Source organism: Orbicella faveolata, unplaced genomic scaffold (genome assembly GCF_042242905.1).
Source record: "Orbicella faveolata isolate gen_17 unplaced genomic scaffold, um_ofav_v1 contig_12, whole genome shotgun sequence".
Classification (NCBI taxonomy): Eukaryota; Metazoa; Cnidaria; class Anthozoa; order Scleractinia; family Merulinidae; genus Orbicella; species Orbicella faveolata.
Window position 1 is genome coordinate 32,843,187 of NW_028301539.1, and position 25,096 is coordinate 32,868,282.

General features: G+C 39.1%; 1 protein-coding gene across 1 annotated transcript; it reads right to left on the reverse strand.

Annotated features, from left to right (window-relative positions):
- Nucleotides 1–518: 518 nt before the first annotated feature.
- Nucleotides 519–25,096, reverse strand: LOC110064585 (inhibitor of Bruton tyrosine kinase-like). The gene is made up of 36 exons (XM_089283361.1): nucleotides 24,654–25,096; nucleotides 24,197–24,287; nucleotides 23,515–23,685; nucleotides 22,826–22,956; nucleotides 22,087–22,197; nucleotides 21,513–21,598; nucleotides 21,173–21,257; nucleotides 20,428–20,545; nucleotides 20,177–20,217; nucleotides 19,454–19,584; nucleotides 19,091–19,211; nucleotides 18,853–18,922; nucleotides 18,566–18,607; nucleotides 18,005–18,362; nucleotides 17,116–17,221; nucleotides 16,297–16,823; nucleotides 15,809–15,877; nucleotides 15,539–15,621; nucleotides 15,402–15,439; nucleotides 14,879–14,978; nucleotides 14,513–14,562; nucleotides 14,013–14,064; nucleotides 13,584–13,701; nucleotides 12,772–12,832; nucleotides 12,222–12,408; nucleotides 11,629–11,774; nucleotides 11,184–11,342; nucleotides 10,715–10,752; nucleotides 10,258–10,345; nucleotides 4,246–4,298; nucleotides 3,971–4,153; nucleotides 3,549–3,698; nucleotides 2,405–2,515; nucleotides 1,901–2,002; nucleotides 1,356–1,386; nucleotides 519–920 (listed from the first exon to the last, which is right to left on the reverse strand). The coding sequence occupies exons 1-36, from the start codon at nucleotides 24,960–24,962 to the stop codon at nucleotides 774–776; spliced, it is 4,464 nt and encodes a 1,487-aa protein (XP_089139487.1). The 5' UTR covers nucleotides 24,963–25,096; the 3' UTR covers nucleotides 519–773.

Here is a 25,096-nt window from a genome sequence, read left to right on the forward strand (position 1 = left end):
CTCACCACAGCGGCCATATTTGTGTTTCTTAAGAAAAAGAACTCTGCTTCCAGAAAAAAAAAGTACTTGAAAAAACTCCTGAGTGGAAAATCAACGCAGCCGCTTTTTAATTTAGTTCACCGAGATCAATCTTTTCAGTTCCTTTCTACTATCGTAAAACTGAATTGACTCATGTACAGCTAGACTACAGACCAAGCATGGTGCCGTGTACGTGCGACTTCATTTTCAGAGGCCAAAGTTAACTGGACAGTAAATTGTTGAGGTGATGAGATAAGGTTTTTTTTTGGGGGGGGGGGGGGGGGGGGGCTGGGACGACACAGTCGCGGCTGCCGCTCCATTTCACATGTTCAAGTTCGTCCATATATTCAAATGGACTTATAACCAGACACACCAATCATTAAGCTAAGCACTTGTACCTTTGTGGCAAGCGCCATCACAACTGAAGTAAAGCTCCTTTCGAGGCAAACGACGAATGCCCTTTCACTCTAATTTCGACCAGTTCACAATACAAGGACATCTGAGTTTTATTCACTCCTTTATTTTTAAAATTTCAATATTTAAAACTTTTAAGATACTTTGTGAAGACAGCCCTTTGAGGGAACAACATCAAATAAAATTATCTCAATATTTCATAGGATATGTAAACAGTTTACTTTCCGCGACCGTTGCAAATAGGTGCAGAGTTTCATTGCGACTTGTCTTCTTCGTCATTCAGTTCCGTTCTGTTTTATCATGTGCAGTAATTATGAAAGACAGTCTGTTTGTGGAGAGGTTTAATTGCTTGTAAGTGATGGTGACCTCTCCTTTTTCCAAACCGGCTTAGCTGCTGTTGATGGTATTCTCTCCACTGTGATCAATTCGCAGGCGCTGTCTTTGCCGCCGTAGTATTGCAGTAATTCTTCCATGGCTCTTTCTTCAAGCTGAAAACACAACACGTGGAAAAGTAACAATACAATACAATGCAATACAAGGCAATGCAATACAACACTTAATTTAATGTGAAACATACGCTTAGCTATATGGTTTAGTTTAAAAAACTGCACCAGCTACTTTGCAGCTGCTATTGTGACAATTCTCAACATAATTTTTGAAAATAACGTTAGTTTACAATCGTTGATCTATGTAACCAATCAGGGTAAGGACAGTTTTCTTTTTGGCCAATCAGATGCTAGGGTAAACCATCCGCGATTTGCCTTCCGCGATTTTCCCGCGCTTCAACCGGTTGCAAGTTTGCTGAGTTTTGATCAGTTTGTAGCGCTAATAGCGGGCGTAATGATTAATATCTTTGTTACTTAAGTCCGACAATAGTCTTAGTATCGCCGCTTTATAGACGAAATTAACGTGACAGCATATACCTGTGTCAAGTGGAATGGCTTCCTGCTGAACCTAGGGAAGCGGATAGATAGAAAAAGATTAACAACTGGATTCTCCCTGCCGATTCCAACACACTTCTTTCATAATGGTCCTGAGAATTTGGTAGCTCATCGACACGGTTGCCACAAACATCCCTTTTCAAAATTCCCTGACTTTTCCCTGATAAAAATCAAATTTCCCTGACCAAAGAAATACAAAATGTCAGGTTTAGTAGCGGCTTCTTCTTCCACTCGTTCATTAAGAGTGATAATTTTCAACAAATTTTCCTTCTTTATTAAGGAAAAATATCGTTGAGAACAGAGTTACCCCAAATGTTTCTTCAGTATTAAATCAGACGTATTAAATCATTTCAATTTTCCCTGACTTTGAAGAATTGTTTTTCCCTGACCATTTCCTGACCTGTGGCAACCCTGATCAAAACAGGTATCCTGATTAGAATTTTATTATTTTAGTCTCTTCACGGTTACTTATTTAAATCAAACAAAACAAAGTTTATCAAGCACAGCACACATAAAAAGACACATACTTGGCAAGATTTGTGTCCTCCTCTTGCTGGGTTTCAAGGATGGTAGAAAAAGCGACTGACGAAGATGGCGGAGAACATGCGATAGAATTTGACTGCCAGGCACTAAGAACGAAAAAACAAAACAGATATAATTGGTCAGGTGTCAGAAAGAACACTGATATCAAAATCAAACAACTATCATAACCACTCGAAGCCAACATATTTATTCCGATTCTGTGATAAAATTTTCAACCATTTTGAAAAATTGATATACTTTTCGGGGTGATGTCGTGAAATGTGAATTTAAATTTGTCCGCCAAACTTGCAGGAAAAGAGAAGACAAGCTGTTTTCTCTTATACAAATTTGTCAGCGGTCCACCTCAGGACAAATGGCCGTATATATCGCAAATTTCGGACCGCTCAAGGAACCAATCACAATTCGCATTTTAATCGTGGACAGCTTTGCCATATAATAAAATGTCTCGACTCACTAGTGAAGTCGGAAATTAGTTGGAAGTATGTTACCTTTTTGGAGGAGAGCAAGGTACGCTAGAGTGAGGCTCAGAATTCGTATCATCAACTTCTCGTCCATCAGAATTTGAACTGTCTGCGTAAAATCTAGGTTGAGGGCGCCAACTGCAGCAGAGTGAAGGAGGAAACGCGGCGAATAAACAAAGAGAAAACAGTGTCAATTGAAACAAAAAAGTGTCGTTTGACTCGTCACACAAAACGCCTCTTCTCGATATCAACTAACACTTTCCTGCGAGACAAAACTAAACAACGTATCACTCAAGATGTAACAGAAATGAACAAAAGAAGATACGTTCCCAGCAAAGAAGCCGTTACTGTACAGGCGTTGAACGTTTACAGTCAGATTAAACTACTTATCCACCTTATCGATAAAAGTAAAAGCAAGTCCCTTTCTTATTGACTGTCCCAGGTTGGTAAGTTAATGAAGCCCATTCACGTGAGTGACATGACTTCACTTGCAGCCGTCCGATGAAAAATCTCTGTACATGTATTTGAACACTAAATTTGGACACCTAGGATAACTGCTGTGTTACCACTTGAAGACCACTATTTAACTAAGACTTGCCAACCTCAAAAATTATTGTTGATAAGATTGACTGGTAACTGGAGGCAATAAGTGCACCACACGCTCCGCAGATTTTGTAATACCTCGCCCTTCTATTCCCTGGAGAGAGCTTCACCAAGTTCACTTACTATTAATAAAAATAACTATTTTAATGTTAGCTTCAAGAAATTAGGCTCCGTTTACATTACGCTGGAGGAATTTCAGAACTGTGTTTTCACTCTGAAAACACATCAAGTGTATTCCCTCCATACTACACCAGAGAAATGTTTAAAACGCAACAATAACCGGTCATTTTGAGTTTGTATTTGAAGAATACTCGGGCAGGGAAATCACGTGATTATCGTAACGTCATCGTTTTCGAAAAGCTTCGTTTTCAAAATGTTTTTCGTCCACGCTAAAACGCAAAGCCGGCGTTTTTAATTTCCTCCGGTCTGAAGAGCGTTTCGAAAAGCTCCATTTTCATGACGGATTAGCGTGGACGGTAGGCCTAAAGTAGAAATAAAGCTACATTTTCAAATTTGTCCGGCGGAGTGTGGACGGGTATTACGAAACTGCGTAAGTCGTCTACTGTACTTGAGTTTTTTCCTCGCAGATCCTGACTTTCCTGAGGCGATAGGAATTCTGGGGGTGGGGGTGGGGGTGGGGAGGTTTGTCTTTTGTTCTTCTTCTTGCATAAGATCCCTTAAGGATTGGACTGGGACGGGCTCCTTGTTTACTCCACCCCTGAAACCAAATAAACGTACAAAAAATTAATGGCCTGAGAAGACTGAATGGCAACCATCCTAGAAGAAAACAAAATTTCCAGATTTTTCAACAGTTCTAACGGTCCACAGTTTCTAACGTTCCTTTTAAATTTGGTGTAATTTCTTTTTCATAGGACAATTTCCATCAACCGTCGTGATCCACTTAACTCATTTTCAAAACCGGTAGCGACCCTTCAAATCAATAAAATATTTTCCTTAATAATAGTTCTCGATCTGTCATTTCGACTTTACCAAGCTGACGGTCTTGTTTCTTCCTTCCCAGTGTCAGCAGTTTCATTGGAATTCCCTTCCGAACTTTTCCGTTGGTCACCAGACTCTTCTAATGTGTTGGACTTTGACCTTTTCCGCTGCTTCTGTGATTGACGGCCGCCTGAATGCCAACGAACGGCTTGGCCTTGAGGGCTGCCAGCGGGACTGAAAATAAAAAATAAGCAATGTGGTCTGTCACACGTAATTATCGCAAAATATGAACCCATTTCAAACCTCTGTCTCAAAGCATGCCTCACCTTTGTCCGGACAATTGCTGTCTACCAGGCCCTTTTTGAGGCGATAATACTTTCTGTTAACAGAAAAAAGTAATGACTGTGATTTTAAATTATAACTCACATTTACTCAGGAAGTTATTTGACTGTTTTTCCGCGTTGCGTCCTATCGCAGATGCAACTGTTTTCAGGCCTTCTCGAGAAGTATCGTTTGGTCTACTAAGACACCAAAAGTAAAACGACACCAGTAGCGAAAACTATAAAATATAAATACTGTGATAACACGTTTTTGGGACCGCTTAAGGTTGTTATCCTTGTTACAACAATCCAGAGGGAAACACGCTTGCAGCGACGGAGTTTGTCAGACTCCTAGAGGACTCGGGATCTGTTACAGCAAAACAATCCAATGGGAAGACAGAGAATACACGGTTCTTGAGTCCAACAGTAGAGTTTAATCCACTAAGGTACTCGGAACGTACCCGACTATAACCAGAACGTAACCAAAGAATATTTTACAAGGCACGACTATTTAAGCCGAAAGCACAATTCTAAAGGATCGCGTAAAGCTATTAAAAATTCTTAACTAAACATTGTCTAATACATCTCAGAAAGCTCGATTGGCTATAACGGAATTCGACGTTTACAAGATTAATAACTTTCAAAACAATACAGGTAGATAACAGTTTAACAAAAGACTATCGCAGGTAGTAATTACAGTTCGGTTCTAACTACAGTTATGATCTTACACAAAACAGCAGGTGTTTGGTACGGTCAATGAACTGGAACAGTAACCTGTAACTCAGAAACGCAAAACGAACTAAAACAAATATATCTATGTTGGATTTCTATATTTTCTGATAGCGAAAGCGAATATGTAAAACGTACTTAATTATCTAATTTTCTCTCCTCACATTCCTCCAACCTTAGCTTGAAACTCTCCTGAGTCAAGCAATAAAAATTAAAAGTACAATCATTTGAACGTCAATAGCGAAGCAAAAATATATATAGTTTTTCTTGTTGGTTTTAACTTTTTGTAATTTTGTATTTGATTTTCCTCGTGGCCAGAACCGCGGCCATAACCGAGCTAGCGGATATGATGCTCTCGGGGGTTCTAAATAAACTAAAAGCTTTATCACTTGTTCGTTTTCATATTAACAACTTTGACAAATCAATCTCTGACTATGTTCTATGGTTTAGAGGTACTCGCTTAGCAACTAACATACCTCAGTATTTGCTTCTTAGCTTGTAACGTAATTTTAAATATTGATGATTTATGTTGCTTTTCTTATCTTTGTTATGTACCTCAAGGTACTTCTTCATTTATGACACTTCGAGTACTCGCGATCGCGTCAGACTTAATAATCAATGTGTTGACAGCTACATTTTTTTTTCTTGGGTCTATACTATCCTGGTCGGTCATCTCTTAATCTTTCTTAATCCTAATGGTTCTCAGATCTTAGTTTAAACGGTCTTCGCAATTTCTCTGAATAACTTTAGCTCTATGTAGTTAACAGTAGCACGTCACATTCATTTTCCTTGTCATCTGTACGGTATGAATTATCCTTCAAGTGTGCCAAATAAGGCGTGCAACCACCACTTATGTAAGGGTCGTGCCAATTATGGGCGAATGTCTTGGCAAACCACTTGCTGTGGTGATCAAGGGACGTCACAAAAGCTTTTTCTTGAGTTTTGACTTGATACTGTGTGGCAAAGCAGGGCTTTCTTTTACTCTCTCGTTCTGCTAAGTGCGATTCGTCTAACCTGTGGGCTCGCGAGGACATAAACAGGTAAAATACAGCAAGTAGGAAGATCCAAAATGACCATTTGAAAGAACACTGATGTGTATTCTTTTGATACTTCTCTTTTCCTAGGAAAATCTTGAGATCACTCTTCATGTAATCAGTAGAAGAGGTGCCTCTTTCTAGTGTAGATTTCGTTGGAAAGGGGAAGACGAAGGTTCCCATCACACGATCATTTCCTGAAGTAGACGTAGTGCTCAGTTTCGAGGGCCTGTCTTTTAAAGTCAGAGAGCTGTTTTTCAAATCTATGACCGCTCCGTGCTCTTGTAAGAAATCGCGCCCAAGTATGCCTTCGTGAGCAAGGCTTTGTATTACGTGGAACTGGGTTTGGTACACAATGCCATTTAACTTCACAGGAACGTCAATCTTTCCCAGGACCGGGACTTTTTCTCCATTGACTGTCTTGACGGACGGCACGAGCCCATCTGTTATGTGGTCCGGCTGCGAGCCATATATCTTCCTCACAAGCTGCTCGTCTATCGCTGAAACACATGCTCCAGTGTCTACAAGTAACTTAATTAATTGACCTTCAAGATCTCCAGCTATCGTAAGATCACCGGTTTTCAGGTCTGAACTCGTGTTTCCAAGAGAATCTGATATCATTGCCTTTCTGTAGAGACCGTTCTGGTTCCCTGAATCTTGTTTCTCGGGTATTTTTCCTGGCTGAGACTGATCTATGTGACTGATCCTCACTTTACGCTTTACTTTCTGCTCCTGACTTTCATTTGATTGCGTAATAGTTTCTGTAATTTCTTTTCCTGGGTCTGGTAATTTGGCTGAATCTTGTGGTTGTGCTTGCACCTCTGGCAAATAACTGGAACTTTGTGCATGGCGAGGAGGGACAGGGATCTCGTGCCTCTGTTTATTGGGTCGATTCACATACTTTTTGATTGGCTTGTTTTCTGCATTCGCTGTAAACGCATTCACGTAAGCTTCTCCTCGTTGTATCACAGGACCAAGTGGAATACCAGTTCGTCTAGCTAAACCCGAACCATAATATGACTTTGTGTTTCTATCAAAAACAGGAGGATTGTTGCTCCTTGTAAATGACTGTGTAGGGAAAACCTTGTTTTGTTGTGGGCATTGGTCATCGGATTTGTTAACAATTACTTGCTTTGGCTTGACCGGTTGGCTCTGGTTCTTCGCAACAGGAACTTCGCATTGTGGCGGGTCTTGTGGTGGCACATGCGTTGCAGGACTTTTGACCTTTGGGCCGGTATTTTCTGCTCTCGATACCTCGCCTACCTCTTGTTGAATTTCTCTGTGCTGGGTATTTGTTGGTTCTTTGTCTCGACCAGGCATTTCTGTCTTTTGGATTGTGGACCTCACCTCCTTAGGTCGGCCTGGATTTGGCTGTTCTCGCTTCAGCGATGTACGTCTAACTGGGTGTGCTGTCTTCTCCGTGTTCTGAGTCGCTACCTCGGGTTCGTCTTTCTTTACATAGTCGTAACTAGCTATGGACCCATAACAATCTGAGGTGGCAATAGGGTTATCCCGTTGCTCTGGAGGCATAATTTCTCTTTGTCTTGGCTGGTACTCTGAATTATTCTGGTATCCAGGTGGTTGTACGCTTCGTTTAGGCTCACGTGCTATGTACTGGTCAGCTGTCAGATGGTACTCTCGCTGTGGGCAACTTTGTGCGAAGTGACCGGTGGCACCACAGTTATAACAGGAAGGTCGCTGTCTCGGTAGTGGGAGGTTATATCTGGTATGTGGTATTCGTCTAGAGAGGTTGTTAATACGGGCTTCTACACGTCGGTCTAGAGACTCCATCGCATCACGTAGATCTTCAATCATTCCCATCATTACCCCTTGTTCACTGTTTTCAGGCGCAGCATAGGCGGCCAACTTTTCTGAGTTGACTTTCTTGTGGGCAACACCTTCTAATTTGCTAGCCAACACATCTAACTTTGTGTTTATTGATTGTATCTGTTGATCCACTGGTTGAGAATTGGTACCCGTCGCCACAGCTGGTAACTGTCCATTAATCATTAGCGCGTTTATCAATCTATCCATTTGACTATTTTCACTGGTTTGGCTTACGCGCTTGTTAATTGAGTCCAAAGTTCTGGCATATTGTTCTGCTTCTAGCAGGGTTTCTGGCATTTTCTTGAGAACTTCAACTTTCATTGATGGTAATAATCCTTCTACGAAATATGTCACTTTATCCACTTCCGCTAAGTGCAGCCCACCAAAGAGTTCATGCATGTCATTTACGTAATCAAACAGCAGTTCATTGGCTCCTTGACGTCGCGAAATAAGGCGTTGGCGCTTAGCCCATGTACGGTCCTTGGTGGCATAACGTTTCATAAGCGCACACTTCAACTTTTCAAAGCTCTCTCTTTCCTCAGCTGGCAGCTCAAAAAGGAAGGTTTCCGCTGGCCCGCTCAAGTTATTAACAATTTGGGCTAGAGCCAATGGACCAGTCTTTTCAATTCCTTTGGTGGTTAATAACAGTTCCAGCTTTTCAAACCAACGCGTGATATCTTCATTATCTCGGCCATGGAACTTGTCAATGCATACATCTTTGATGAGCATCTTTTGTGCCAAGTTGTTTAGTGCTTGTTGATATGAATGTAATAACTCAGCTGCTGCTTCCTCCGGTGTTTCTTGACTAAACATTTTCTTAGCAGTACTACTAGGAGGACCGGTACCTGCTTTCTGGGTGTTGTGGAACGAACGTGCAGCGTTGTCGTCACTAAATTGGTCGTCAGAGTCGATAGTGTTTTCTCTACTGCCAATTTCTTCTGAACTTGAACTTTCTGTTTCGCTAAGTCTTTCCCGAAGTTCGTCCTCAAAGATTACTCCTCGGGGAAAGTGTTTATAAATATCTGCGGGTGAGTTAATAACTGGTTCCTGTAGACCACCTGTTGCAAAAACAGTGTCTTCTGAATCCTCTTTTGATCGTTCTTTTTCTTTTCCTTTTTCTATAGTTTTATTATAAATTGACTCCTGATTGCGATATTCCTCCACTGCTGGTTCAATTGTCTCTTTTTCCGTATTCTGGGGCGGTGTCGACGGAATTCCACTAGCACCTCCGTCAATGCTAATATCAACTGTTTCTAAATTTGTACAGTTCGCTCGATGACTCTCTTCTTCTCCACGGCGAGAGTCGGGCGTGTCAACACTGGAATTTCCTCTTCGCAACTCAGGGGCTATCTCACTTTCATCAAATGGCAAATCGCAACTCACACAAGCATCTGTTTTACTCTTCGGGGTACTAGCGTACGAATACTGATATAGATGCTCCACTGGCTTCACAAGTAATACGGCTTACTCTTCTTCTTGAAGAACCTCTTTATGTACAAAATCTACGGACTTACTTGGACGATTCTTTATCCGTCGCTCCAAGGGGTTACATTCGTCTATTTCTTTGCCTCTTCCCGGAAAGCTTGCTGTAACTACACTGAATCTCCACCAATGTGATAACACGTTTTTGGGACCGCTTAAGGTTGTTATCCTTGTTACAACAATCCAGAGGGAAACACGCTTGCAGCGACGGAGTTTGTCAGACTCCTAGAGGACTCGGGATCTGTTACAGCAAAACAATCCAATGGGAAGACAGAGAATACACGGTTCTTGAGTCCAACAGTAGAGTTTAATCCACTAAGGTACTCGGAACGTACCCGACTATAACCAGAACGTAACCAAAGAATATTTTACAAGGCACGACTATTTAAGCCGAAAGCACAATTCTAAAGGATCGCGTAAAGCTATTAAAAATTCTTAACTAAACATTGTCTAATACATCTCAGAAAGCTCGATTGGCTATAACGGAATTCGACGTTTACAAGATTAATAACTTTCAAAACAATACAGGTAGATAACAGTTTAACAAAAGACTATCGCAGGTAGTAATTACAGTTCGGTTCTAACTACAGTTATGATCTTACACAAAACAGCAGGTGTTTGGTACGGTCAATGAACTGGAACAGTAACCTGTAACTCAGAAACGCAAAACGAACTAAAACAAATATATCTATGTTGGATTTCTATATTTTCTGATAGCGAAAGCGAATATGTAAAACGTACTTAATTATCTAATTTTCTCTCCTCACAATACGCAAGCAATATATGATGAGCTAAGAAAGGCACCATTTAACCGAACAGGACCATGTCAAGGCAATTTTAACGTAATTTGACAGGTAATCCTATTGCAGTAGGGCCATGGACATATATTCTTCAGCCATACGATCCTGATAAAATGCATTGAGAAAAGAAGCAAAAAGGCGCATACCTCATTCACGGAGTCAACGTTCGAGGAATCCTGACATTGCTCTTGTTCAATGATATCCTTAAGGCTGACCGCGGGAGGACTGGACACGCTGGGCATGTACGAAAACATATATCAAGTTATAAGGGTTGAGGAAGGCTGAGTTAATAAAAAGCCCGTGAAAAGGAGTTTATATATAATAATTTATTTATGTATTATAATTCACAAGGGTTTTCCATCGCTGTTGGGCTTCTTCCAGCGAAAACCCGCCGTTACAAGATGAAGACATGGGATGTACCCCCAATTCGTAATGCCAACCTTTCCTTAGAAATACCAAATTAAACTAAAAACACACACCCACCAAAATAAATAAAAATTAAAATACGCGACCAGTCACCAAAACTCCGGAAAAGCTTTAAAAGGGGAGAATGGTTCTGTTGTCAAGACTGAGCACTGTGCAACTTACAAAGTTTCAACTTACCTTGCCTTACTCCAAGCTGGTTTCTGAGGTGAAGTCACCTTGAATATATATAGTGTGAAAATTAACAAAAGAAGGACTGAAGGCAGTTTTCATCCAGATAAAAATGAAAACTTGCAAACAAACAAACATCCTGACCAAGTTAATAACAGACAGAGTATAACACCGTGTAAACTTGTTCAGACTGTTACATTGCGGCCAACGATGACTCTTTATTAAGACGTTTGGCTAGTTCGCACAAATTTAATTAAGAATGACAATGGCAAAAACAATGCTTTGAGGGAGAATCGCTCAAAACTGACAACAAAGGAACAAAAACACAAATGGTGCAACGTTGCTCTAAAATGTTGTAACGCTTGCAAAAGCAGGCAAAAGTAAATATACTGAAAAGAACTCAAAATTTATATAAATATTATCCTTTCATTTATCATTTCTTCATTTTTTTTTCATAGACAGCTCCTACATAACTAACCTTTTTGGCGGAAGTTTCATTGTTCTGTGTCGTGGGTTCTGCTTCTGAATCCTGCCCAGATTTGCCACTGGGTTTCTTGTTGTCACGTGATTTGCCTTTCTTTTTTGACTTGGTAGATCCTGGTAACTCTTTACGGTACCACAATCCAGTATCACCAGCCTTAAACAACATATGAGAAGTCTTAAAACTCTTTAGCAGGAAAAAGCTCAGGTTAAAAGAGCCATAATTTGTGATGAATGAAATTACCACCAAAACAGTGGGCCAGAATTAACTGGTCGCTGCAGTGGAGGGGTTTTAATCAGAGTTAGAAATTACAGATTGACATTTGGTCAGGACGAAAAATCTTGGCCATCGACTGGAACTTATTTATTATTTTTTTCCACAAAACACAGGAGTCCGAGAAACGTCGAGACACTATACCAAGGTTGTACGACCTTTTACCAACCTGTGGCACATTATCCTGGTTGTCCTGTATTGCCTGTTCTTCTGTTGCGGATTCCAGAGGCGCCCCCATCTCACTGTTTGTTTTACATGCTTCCCTGTACTGCACTTCAAACACTTCTTCTGTTTCTTGGACGCTCGTTCTGTGACCTGAGTAAAAGGAAGTCTGTCTAAAGCAGATGGCAATTGTTATGCCTATTAACTCACAGATGTAATGCCTAAAGTTGTTAACCGTACCATGACGTATAACATGACAAGGGCTTAGAATTTCAAACTTATTTCAGAATCTGAAGGGTTGTGATGTTTACCTCACTCTACTGACTTCGTTTGCGCGCACATTTAGCCCCAGCGAGCACTATACTTAGAAATTCAGTTTTCATGCAATGAAGTGAACCAACTGAGTGATGAGGCGTTTAGGGCCAGTCTCGTCTCTTTGTTATCTCGCTGGGCCACAAAGCTCGTGCGCAGACTTTATATTTACCTATCACATGATGAAAGTGAATTTCGCGACAAATAAGGACATCTTTTGCCCCCCATTGTATTATATGGGTCAAATCTCCCTTGGAAAAAATAAAGAAGACAGACCACTTAATTAACCTTCTCCAACTTCAGCCTGCTCTTGCACAGTCTCGGCAATTGCAACATCATGCTCGCTTTCACTCTTAGATGATTTCTTGCGGCCTGTGCTTCTCCTTCGTTTTCCAGGGCTTGGTTCAGGAATATCAGGAGGGATGGAGTCGTGAAGGTCTAAAGGAGATATCATTCGCCACGCCATTCTTGGAACCTGAGGATTCAATTATTATTCTCATTATTGCATTACTATCAAGTCACTGTGGAAAAACGAAACACTCCAAATCTGAGACGGTATTTTTAAAACCTACATTTATGTAAATAAGATAACAGGTATTCAGAGCTTCAAAGAGGTCACCATAAAGGAAATTTGACCTGTTTCATTAGCTTGGAATTTCTATCTGATTTCATTATTTGTAACTCCTTTTAGCGCTGTTACATGTATGTGGCGAACGACGTGTTTTGCTATGATATGGTTTCATCGTTTTAACCTTAAATGTTCTTGATTATCATAACATCCTTATGCTTTGAACTAGATAACCATTTCCTAAGCAATGTTAAAAAGAAGAGCACCTACCATGCTGCGATAAGCTTTCGAAATTTCTTTAAGCGCTTCATCGCTGAGGGAATCCAAGGTTCTGTGAATCCAAATCAAGACTGTCATCAGATGTCTGTACATGTATTACCGGAGCGGGACTTTATCATATAGATAGGGCCCTGAGCGCGCTCTGATCGGTCAAAAACCCATGTTTTATCAGAGTACAAAACATAGCAAAAGCGTATTTTATTGTTTTTCGTCACTTTACCTCTATATCACCAAGTAAATGAAGAAGCCTAAGCCGTGTATTACACTGTGATAAAACACTTCGGACATTTGAGAACACTGGAGAAATGTAGAAAACATTTCTACATTTCCCTCGTGTTCTCAGATGCCCGTCGTGTTTCATCACAGTGTAACACACGGCTTAGGCTCTTTTATTTGTTAAATAAAGACACTTCGAAAAATTGTCCTACGTGAAAACGTAAAAGCGTACGCAAAAGAAATTATATGGGTAGCTCTAGTTAACCAATGATTGATCGAAGTTCACCAAACGGAATTTGAGACATTCTACATGAACTCGGACTTACACTGTGAAACTCAGAAAACCGTGAACATCAGAAATATTTACGTAATGCAATTGTGTAGCAAGGCAAAAGCCAGTTAGGCGTGAGAAAACTAAACTGCAAACATCAACGATAATTGGGTTTGAGGTTTTGAGGTTTGCTAATGAATCCTGAACTTTTGCTGTGATTGGTCAGTTAACGATCGACCTGTCAGAATCAAATCAAAGCCGGTGTTCACGGTTTTTTACTCGCAAAGTATTTGGAGAAATTTGGCTCTTAACAGACCTGGCTTCCATCAGACTCCCCAGATTGTTACAAATGTACTCTGTACAGATGTCTCGAAGCTGGTTAGCGTTGTAAAGCAGCGAGAATTCCAGAAGCTCAGAAACGTTCTTTAAAGTGACTACAAGATAAAACAAAAACAGCTAAGGTACCTTATAGTTTTGTTGTTTGCACGTAACGAATCTTTATTGTGCAAATGGCATTTTCACAAATGGTAATTTTCACAACGTGTCAAAAAAAGGTGTTTTATCAATTGTTAAATTGCAGTAATATAGTAAACAAGTTATCTTTTACGTACTGACATGACATGTCTAACCACGTGTCTAAGTTTCCTTGATTATTTTGTTCTTATGGCTAGACATGTTAGAAGTTACGTTGCATTGGTAAATGGTAGCTACAACGAAAGAAGGAAAAAATCTTTGTTTCTGTTACCGAGATTAGCAATGACAGCCTCGCAGATCTCCCTGAGACGTCCGATCAACAACTGAAAAACAAGACCCATGTATCAACTTTGAAAAACAGATCATTACCATACTAACATCACGCAACTTTCTTACAACCAAAACCTAACCTACCACTCTGGTCAATTACAAACGACAGGGACAATTCAGTGGACCAATCAAAACTTGAGGAAATACACGCAGACAGCGCAAAGGGCGAGAAAATGTCTGCAAACGAAACACGATTGGTTTTGGTTTTAATTGCGAAGGCGCGAACATTTTAAGCCCATCCATTCACGTAGTAACGCAAAACCAAAGAAAATGCGAATTACCTTCGACACTAGAGTGAAAACCGATCTTAACAATGCTCCAAAAACAATACTAATTCGGAACGACACAAAACAGTTTTGTCAAACCGATGGGATTTAAAGGTATTAGAAAGCTCGCAAATACGCTACATGTATGCATTTACTTTTTTCAGTTAGTCATTACCTGATCTGCTACGATAAGAATGTTTCCCAATAACTCAAGATCTACAATCTCTGGGAAAACAAAAAGAAAAGAAAGATTTCTTTTTTGTCTTGATAAAAATAAACTTTACCTGCAACAGCGCTCCCACAGTTCCCTTCTCGCTCCCACAGTTCCCTTCTCGCTCCTTCTCGAACTTTTACAAGTGAGACGTGTTACTCAGGGCAGATGGCCCACTTTGACAGACGTTCCCTCCTGACCCCATCCAACAGGGAGGCCGCCAAACAGAGGTTTACACGAGTTTCAAGATTCAAGCATGTTTACAAGGTATACGTATAAAACTCATCAACTACACCTTTGGCAAGATACAGAGTAGAAAACAGGGATTACCTTCTACTCTTCGTGCTTGTGCTGTGTACAGAAAATCCAGCACAATCTCTAGGATGACAGTTGGAAACGGTAACTTGAGGGTCTTGGACTGTTCACTAGACTGTCACGTAAAAGGTAAAGCAAGTATAAGGCCCATGACAATGCAAACAACACTCGCTACGCAGGGCATTCTGTATTATTCTTTCCCCCCATCTCCTGCTAACAATGATAGTGACACTCGAACGAATCCCTTCAAAAAGCCTGTACTGTACCCCACCCCAGCGCACCATACCGCACTGGAGACATTATTTGCCATTAAAGTGCTAGATACAGTGGGAATTTGCCAGCCAAATGCAACTAATAGCGAAGTGAGCCAACGACAGCTTGTACAATAACACTGTAGCAGGTGTTAAGGGCGCGAAATTAGTATCCTGGTAATTGCAATTCAGGATTTGCACAACGAAGGCCATTTGAAAATTCTCCTTAAATTTCGCGAGCTGCACATGTAACAAGAATACAAGATAACTACTGCTAAAGCTTTTACCTCCAACCAACCAGACGCTAACATGCTGCGAAAATACTCTGCAAAGAAAGAACGATAAAACATGAAAGTTCAATAGGAAAAGCTTTGCAACTTTGCTATTAAATCGAAGATGAAATAGGTTGAGTGCATAGACATACCAAGCCGGGCAACAAGAATACACTTGTGACAGTTCAATTCAGTTCCATCTTCAGAGACAATCACGACGTCATAAAGCTCTGGACTAAATAAGGAGTGAGACCAACATACACTGTAAGTTTGTGCATGAGCCAAATGAGTTAATTACATAAATAAAGAAAAAAAATACAAAGAGGTGGCTAAAAAGATAAAAGTGTTCACAGGCATGTGTTTAGAGCTTTTTTCTACCATAGCAAGAACTACATGTAGTTTGATGCAAGTTATATTTTTACCAATTTGACCTTGAAAACTTCAAAGATTTGTAAATATTCCAACTGGGAAGACCAGTTTTGTTTCCATTCCTAACAACAAAGACAAAATAATTTTCAAATTACTACTTTCAAATATATCACAAATCATAAATTAATAAGATTAACTAAAAAAACCTGTGAATGTTAATAACAAGAGACACAGCGAGGGCATACTTCAGTCGAAGACATGCAGGGATTTGCAAGGTTTAAAGTTTCAAACCAATTTTACTTACGAGACAAATGTCATTTTTAATGTAGTTCCGTTCTTTAAATTTTGAACCAGCATTTTGATTAAATTAAAAAAAGAGTTATAATTATACAGTGAATTAAGAGACTGAACTATTAATTTTTGTTGTCGTTTTTTTTCTGTTGTTGTCAGTAATAAGTAACTATTAGAAAATCATCTTCTTTATAATACGAAAGCGCACATCAAGTAAATATACAAAGATTTCTATTTACCCTAAATTTACCTGACTGGATTCTTGGATGCATGACTTTTCCTGCCTTGCTTGATTTTTGCTGCATCCAATGTATCACCAGCACCATTATCTTCAAGTAACATGTCACCATTGTCAACAGTTGGTGCAGAAAAGTCGTCCAATTCTCTTTTTGACAAGAAAACCAGGTCCGCCAGAGAACAGTCTTGAACCAACTTGTCATCAAATTCACGTACAACTTTCTTCTCTTTTAAAGACTTATCTGTCGATACTTTCTTTTCGAGCTTGTCTTTGCTTATGCTGTGGTAGCCATTCTTGCTTTTTGATGGAGGAACATCTTTCAAAAATAGCTCTTTGTCACTGGTATTTTCACCGCCATAAAGTCGCTTCAGCCAGCTTATAACCTGGCTATAGTCAACGTTGTTGTGTAGTGGTATAGTCCGCATCCGTCTGTCTGTAACTTGAGGGCAGTTTTCTTTGTTTTCACATATCAGCTGATAGCACTTTGGACTCCTTGATGCTAGGACGAAGCCATGAGCTGGAATTGTCTGACCTTTCACCTAACAGCAAGAGTAGTAAATAGTACAACAAAACTGAGTTGTTGGAATTTAACAATAATTATTTGTTACTTTGATCCTCTCAATAATCAAACAAATTCACGTGGATAAGAATTTCGAAACTTTAAGGAAAAACTTCAAGTGTATTAAAAAGGTAGTCAAGGCATTTCAACCCTGACACATTGAAAAGCTTATGCAACACCTTCCCATGCACGGCAAAAGCCAAATCCCTCATTCAAACAAAACTCTAGTTTATAGCTACATGTACATGTGAAATCACTCAACAGCAACTTACAATTATTTCAACATCATGAATGTCATCATCGCAAGTTGCCTCTTCTAAAAGTTGAATCAGTTGTTCAGACATTTGTTCTAGGCTCACTTTGGGTAATTTCCGCAATCTGGAAACACAAGAAGAAGTCTCTTAAATGTACATGTCGTGACACAGTAAGTTAATTTGAATCCAAGAACTCAATGTTACACCCTCTTAATTAGCTTTGCAGATTAGCACAGTGCAGTATGCTTAGCTGCAGTGGAATGGATTACACTGTAGTGGAGTGCAATCAAACTCTGTTTCCACATATACTGTATACTGGGCATGAACAGAAAACAAACCCTCAAAAATATTATTTGCTAACAAAAGCTTTGGGTAAGGGTTAGTTGCTTAACAGCTTAGTCAAGATGTTTTGGGCCATTCCAGGCTTTGCTAGTACAGTATGTATGTTCTAGTGTTTTGAGAACTGCCTCTATCAACTGCAGTTTTGCATGTACTTGTGGGCATTGCAGTGCAATTAGTAGGAAGTAATAGCAGCTGAAGTGGAAATACAGGTCTGTTTCAGTGCATGGCCTGTATTATTAATATTTAGCAGGTTAAGCCCACAACTTGGTGTCTACTCAGGAGATAGCTGCCAGTGTCCCACACCAACACTAGCCCACTAGCTCAGGAAAAGTAAAACTTCATGCTGGGCTAGTGAAAATACGCGCTCTTTCGCTTTCTCTCGTTGCGCTTCTCCCCTATTTTTTCGCTCGCTGCTTTTTGTGCTGCCCACCAACTGACTGAATGCCTGGAAGAGGCTACTCAGGAGAGATGTCTGCCAGCAGGGATGACATAAAGTGTCTAGCTGTAAGTGTCTAAATTACAGCATATCTAAAAGGTAGGGATGGAAATAGGACATAACACTCACCCCTCATTTGAAGCAACCTGAAGCACAGCAAACCCTCTGGACTTGCTATCAGTGAAGACACGCTGTCCACGATGAACCAAGGGAATCCTTTCCAGGCAATACTCTACAACTGTATCTTTCTTTTCTTTGTCTTTAACTAGTAAACTGAGGGGGGTAGTGTTTGGAAATGCTTGTGCAGGTGTCTCATCTTTGTCTTTGGAGATGTTACTGAGCAGGGAAGAAGTGGGAGGTGATTGTGCAAGTTTCCTCTCAGGACTTTTGGAAGAGATGGAGGATGAGTGGTAGATTCTGTTGGATTCAACTTTCACTGGACTGGACTTGGCTTTGTTGGGCTGACAAATAAAAGCTTCACCATCATCTGCAATTTTTTTGCAAAGCGATTAACTGTACATGTACACAGTACAAGTAATACATGTACATGTGGGAAAAGATGGTACTTATAACCTCCACGAATAAAACAGCTGCCAATGCACAGCTTCAGTGAGCAAGTGAATGATAACACACAATCCCTTGTTGTATGTACTTTACGTTAAAAATAAACTAACTTTTTTATTAACTTACCAGACACAATCAGCAGTTGTTTTCCAACTGAAAAATCTCTAACTGAAAAAATGAACACAACATCTGAATAATTATTGTCAATTACATTCAATACCTTTCCAACACGACGTACTCCAATATGACACAAGGATGTTGCATTACCATTGTAGTGCCATAATCATAAAAATCATGGTACATGTACATATTAATTACGTATTGCGTATTAATTGTTTTAAAAGTACATGTACATACATTATTTTAACAACATCAGTATCTCAAGGAAAACCTGTATCATTAATGATAATAACCTGTGATTGGTCGGTTATGACACCAGGAACATTCTCTTGTGGAAGTGAATTGGGGCTTCCACTGAAAGACCTAATGTAAGGAAGATATAAAGAAAAACATTATTAAGTAACTTCAACTTTTTGTCAGACTCAATTTAGTACTTTTAAACAATGCAATTTTATGGCACAATAATAACTATTACTAACACTAATAATAATTATTAATAATAAATTATTATGCACAGAAAGAAACACTAACCCTTCCTCTTGAGTTCAGCAAAGTCACGGCAAGTTCATCAGCAAATTTCTTGCTGACCTCTTGTGGGGATCTCATGTCCAGCTCACCTCCAATCACTGCTATTCCAGTCAAGTCAGCAAACCTTCAAGAGCAGAAAAAAAATGATGACTGTTTTGTTTCAGTTCACAACATTTACATTGTAAGACATACTTGTAGAATCATCATGTGGTAAAGTCTAAGTTAGATCCTCCATGACAATTTTTACTAAACAAATCAAATTACATAAAAGAGCAAATTCAAAATGTAAAGAGCTGGTGGATGTACTAGTATTGCAAAAACCAAATAGTGTAAAAGTGTAAAAGAAGGCACTGACGTCTTGAATACCTGGATATGATCTTGCGGCAAGTATACAGGTTGAGTAAGAAGATGTCACCCTTGTCTGTTGCACACACAGTAGCACCATCACTACAAGTCACGTTGCTGATTATGACGCCTTTATCTGCAAGACTGCTGACCTATTTAATTATGATCATACAAATATGAACTCTTAATCAAAAGATATTCCATTTTGGGAAAAGGTTGGCTGCACATGTGCATGCCTGCAGGTGTGGTTAACATGTGGCTAAATGTAATTTTGGCAAAGTGAAACTCAAGACAGTCATGGCCAGTGCTCTCCTTTATAGCTGCACACATTTGCTAAGAGGCAGCCTGTTAACTTGAAGGGTTGGGGTTTCTGAGATTTATTGTGCAATTCTGAGTGTGAACATTTTGCAAAGCCTTCTTGCTGATCCCAATCTCATCTATTGTTGGTTAGTTTAATGACAAAGTAGTAAAGAAGGGGGCTTGAGGGCTTAATAGAGGGTAGACTTATTGTTATTGTCATCACTGGCTAAAAGTTACGTACAATGTACATGTATGCAAGCCATGGTCGCATTCCACCAAGTGCATGTAAAAGTAGCTCTCAACCAATGATGAACAGTTATGAACAGTAATAGAAAGATATAATAGTGTATTAATGCCTCAAATTAATGGTAAACAAAAGCTGCACATTGAATTAATTAATACAGTTTCATGGTTTTGTGAAGTTCTATTAATTAAGTACTGTACCTGACGGGGAAGTGTTTGGAATTTTTCGCCCTTTGCATGTCCTGAAAAAAAATCCATCTTTTAATTGTAAAAAAATATTGCAAAGCAGGGGATACATGTTATATTGATAGTATTACATGTACCTTGCTCATGTAACAGTTATTTTGAAAAAGACTTGTTATACTATCACAGGTAACAAAGCTACAGCACACTTATACATTTATACATATATATAATTCAATGTGCTATGTACACTAGTAGACAGGCCATACCCAGCTGCCCAGCATTCAAGCCACAGGTGTAGACTTCATGCCTGGTAAAGAACACTGAGTGATAACGCCCAGCAGCAGCTCCCACGATATCTTTGCTCTTCCACAACTTAAGTTGCACCTGTTGTATGAACAAAGACAAACGCTTATCAGAAATTAGCTGGAGTGAGAAAGGGTAGCCTAATGGTTAGTACCCCAGACTTTGGATTGAGTGGTCTGTGTAGAAGCCCTGGCTTGGACATTGTTTTGTTTTTGGACAAGAGAACTCTCTCCACCCAGGAGTACACATGTACAACTAATTGGGTACTGGGAAATTGTTTCCAAGGCAACCTGACAAAATGTGCAGGTCAAAGTTACAGTACCTCTGATTACTGGGAGAGCAGCCAACAATTACTTAATTGGTGCTTGCCAGGTGACATTTAGAATAATTATTAGCTACATGTTTTACCACATGACAATAAATCAAACAATTAAGAGTGCATGTTAGATTCAACTAAACTCCAGTTACAGTACATGGATATTACAATTTCAAATGTCCTTTAAGTATGGTAAACAAACGACAGCTTAATGAGCAAGCACCAGATTGTGCATGAATATACTACCAAACAGGTACATGTACATACCAGTATAAATTCCTGTTTATCATTTACAACATAACAGTGACTTGGCCTACAAACTCAATCCTGACAGTTGAAAAAACTAAACAATTAATATACATGTATTTAATTTTGCAAGATCTCATAATCACCATTTTTGGCCAGAGACACTGCTTTGGAAGGGGTGAATGTCCAAGCTGATGAGAGTCATTTAGACCAAATGTATAAACTGCCCCTCTGTCAAGGAACAAACACAATTGAATAATAATGTTAAAGCGCAAGATACCTTAACTTTGTTTTTCTAATATCTACCACATGAAACTTGTTATTCTTTATCCATCTCTATTCCTAAATTACTGCTGCATCAACCACCCCTTTCCAATACAGTTCAATCCCCCACATGTAGATCTGGTTTTAGCCTGCACTAATGTTCCACCTTCTCTTTTTGGATGCCACTTAGATCCATTCCAAAACTAATTAGACAGTACTTACTCATCAGTGACTACCACTGTATGATCCTGACCAGCAGTGACTGACACACAATTAATTCCTTGAAGAGCTGTTACCTGTTGTAACACCTTTAAAAAAATAATTAACAAAAATACAATGTTACCATTTTCTAGGAACACGTGTTGTTTATACAGTACATACATACACCAGTATCACAACTGATACATGTACATCTTCAAATTTTTGGATGTGAAAAAATAATTAACAATAGCCTTTGGGGTGTTCGCACACAGGCTAACAATAAATTGTAATTCCTTGTTTCAGCCATTTAATAACACATAACTAATTTCTCTGAGTTTAAGATATCCATGGCCTATATACTAAATGGAAGGAATGATCATCTAAAGATTGGACTGAAGGCTTATACTGTACACAGCATATTACATGTAAACAATGTATGTACACGAGTACAGTGTATGCACTGATTAGCTTTATAAAAAATTATTAATAATGAAAAACATGTACATGTATGTAAAAATTAATATTAGCTTTAATAACACAACACTGTAATTAATAAATATTTTATGTACAATATATTTTGTCAGAGGTTACGTACCAAAAGAGTCTCCTCATTGCCATGTCCTAGTCTCCCTCCTCTGCCATGACCGCAAGTGAAAACTTTGCCATCAACACTCAGGAAGACAGAGTGAAACTTACACATCACAACCTTATTAAATAAAACAGACAATGGTGGAAACAAAGAAGAGATCAGGTACAATGTATGTTTTGCAGATACTTGCAACACTTCATTCTCAGGTATCTAGCAGTAAAAAGATGCACATTTGTGTTGCCAAAGTCAGAGCTGTGCACAAATTTTGAAAAACAGTTAATGGCCAACCACTTGTAAGCACAAGCTTGTTTCAGTCACTGTGATAAAACTCTCAGGAAGGTGCAATGACAGGTTTCATAAAGTACAGTAATTACTGGTAATTAGACAGTAAGTTGAAATACCAGTTGTGCAGTGTACACAGGGGTTTCGTTACAGGCCAGGCACCAGACAAGTTGACTGGCTGCATGCGGGACCAATTTTTTCCTGCTTACAGTAGTTTGACTATGCAGAATTTCACTTCAAAAAGGTTTGCTTGCAAGTGAAAACCAGTTGCCTTCCTGCTGAAAACATTAATGAACCCCTGTCTACACTGTATCGGAATCTTAAATCTCTCTAGGAACTTTCATGCCTAAGGTGGCTAAGACTGCTCTAAATAAGCCACGTTTGAAAAATTCGGATTCCACAGTACATGTTGTATAAAAAAAATTTTATTTACAAAAATTGTTAAATGTAGACGAATATGTACCTCTTTGATGCAAACCTTGTCCTCTCTCTGGACATTTTCAAGAAGTTCAGGCACTTGTCTTGTGCTTTCATCTCTGTGACCAAGTGTAAAGTTAGTGTTGGATCCCCAAGTAAACAGCTCTAATGGATGATCTTTCAAAAAGAAAAAAAAATGAGAGCTTATGGTTGTACATGCATGAAGGTTACATGTACATTGTACTGATCACTGAAATGAGTTCTAAATTAAACTTGATCTCACTTCAACAACATGTACTAACTAAAGTTGTGTATATCTAGTTAATTACATGTGAAATCCAGGTTGCTATTAATAACTGCTGAAGATCCTCTAAACAATTACCACAGGATAAAGACACTTAACTTTACTGACTAACTGACAATAAAATTATGTCTGAATAGCAGAAAAACAATTAAAAATAGCAACAAAATGCATCATACAAAAGTTTGTTTTGACAGCAATAGACCTAAATGTAATTATCTTCAGAAAAATCAAGCTGACCTAAGATTGGGAAAAAGATATTATCAATAACACTTATTTCAAACAATACAGTGTACATGTACTGAGGTGATCTAAATGTGGATTCCTGGCCTAGTGTGGTACATTGTATTAACAATAACAAATGTTAAAATTTTAGTGTAACTTGAGCTGCATTCATGTACAGTATACATGTTATACACATGTAGGACACAAACCTTCTGATAAAAGCTTTACACAGTCTTTTGGAAAATGTCCTCTTTTCCCATTTAGATTGCCACTCCAGTATCTGGTTCTTGTCATGTGAATGTCAGTCACAACATCACCAACTTTTAACTGAAGTTCATCTTCCAGGGAAGTTTCATAAAAAGAAACAACTTGAGCTTGGACTGTTGATAAAGTCACACATAGATGTATTAAAGGATTCATGCTTAGATCATGAGATTTGTAAATACATGGTCAAGTAATTGCTTTATATAAATTTATTGCATAATTTATATTCATTTATTTGTACGTACAGGGTACAGTAGCATACTATATTGTGCAGTCTAACAGGTACCTATAAACTACATGTAATTACTGTAAATAATTGCTATTAATAATAATTCATTAATAGATGATTGTATTGCTGACTGACTGTCTTTAATTGCCCATGGGATCCACTGTTTGGGCTACATGACTTTTGTACAGCTGTCTAAAGGTCTTCATTTAAGGTTTCGGAAACATTATACACCTAGGTATAGTCATTGGCACAGCAGTTTGTACAGCGTGCATGTGCAGTGTACATACATGTACATTATGTAAGTGGGCTTGATCCTTTTGCAAGGGAGTTTGTTAACCTAATTAACATGTACATATCTTAGCTTCATGCATTAGAGTAGACGAATAAACTGCATTTACCTCCTGTTTTTATTTGGAATGGTGAATCCAGTCGAATAATATCCAGTGGAGAGAGACGTTCCTTGTCCAAACAGCCAAGATCTGAACCAAGCTTTCAATTAAATAGCATATGGTACAAATAAAAGAGAGAAACTCAAATACATATATCGTCCATGTACTGCACATATATGCATAAGAGTTAAAGACTTGTGGTTACGTGGTCACCAGTGGCAATTCAAAATTATTTCTAATTTCCTAGAAGTATACACAGATGTAAAATGACATCATTAAGCTTATACTACCTACAGGTAAACGTATGTACAAAATGTATTTTTTACCATTAATGAAATTAATGTAATGAAACTTTAGCTCCACTGACCACCATGAAAACAAATTTTTCTCGATCAGTATCAGATCTCAGGACTCTAAAATAGTAAGCTTAATATGCGAATTGGTACATATCTGTAAGTTAACTTACCTGAAGAAGCTTGACCGTACAGTCCAAATATCCGTAAAAGACACTTCTATGCAAAGCAGTCCAGCACGACTCCAGATCTTTTGTGCCCACATCAACTCCTTGATCTTTCACTAACCACTCCAAAATGTCGCCTTTGCCGCAAGACGCTGCCAAGTGCAAGGCGCTCCGACCAAACAGATCAGAAACGCGGGCAAAGTTCGCGCAAACTCGGGGTAAGATTGCGCGGATCTTCGCAGCATCTTCCTTTGTGATGGCGGATAAGATCAGTTCAGCGTGCTTAGCGAGGCGACATTTTGGTGTGCAGTCCATCGCGGATGGTTTGATCTTGTACCATCGTAACTACAGGGAGCACATTGCAACAGGATTGCCAAAACGGCCAACAAATACGAAGTTTACCTTGATCAAAACGCCGCCATTTTTGCATCGACACGTATATGTTTAAC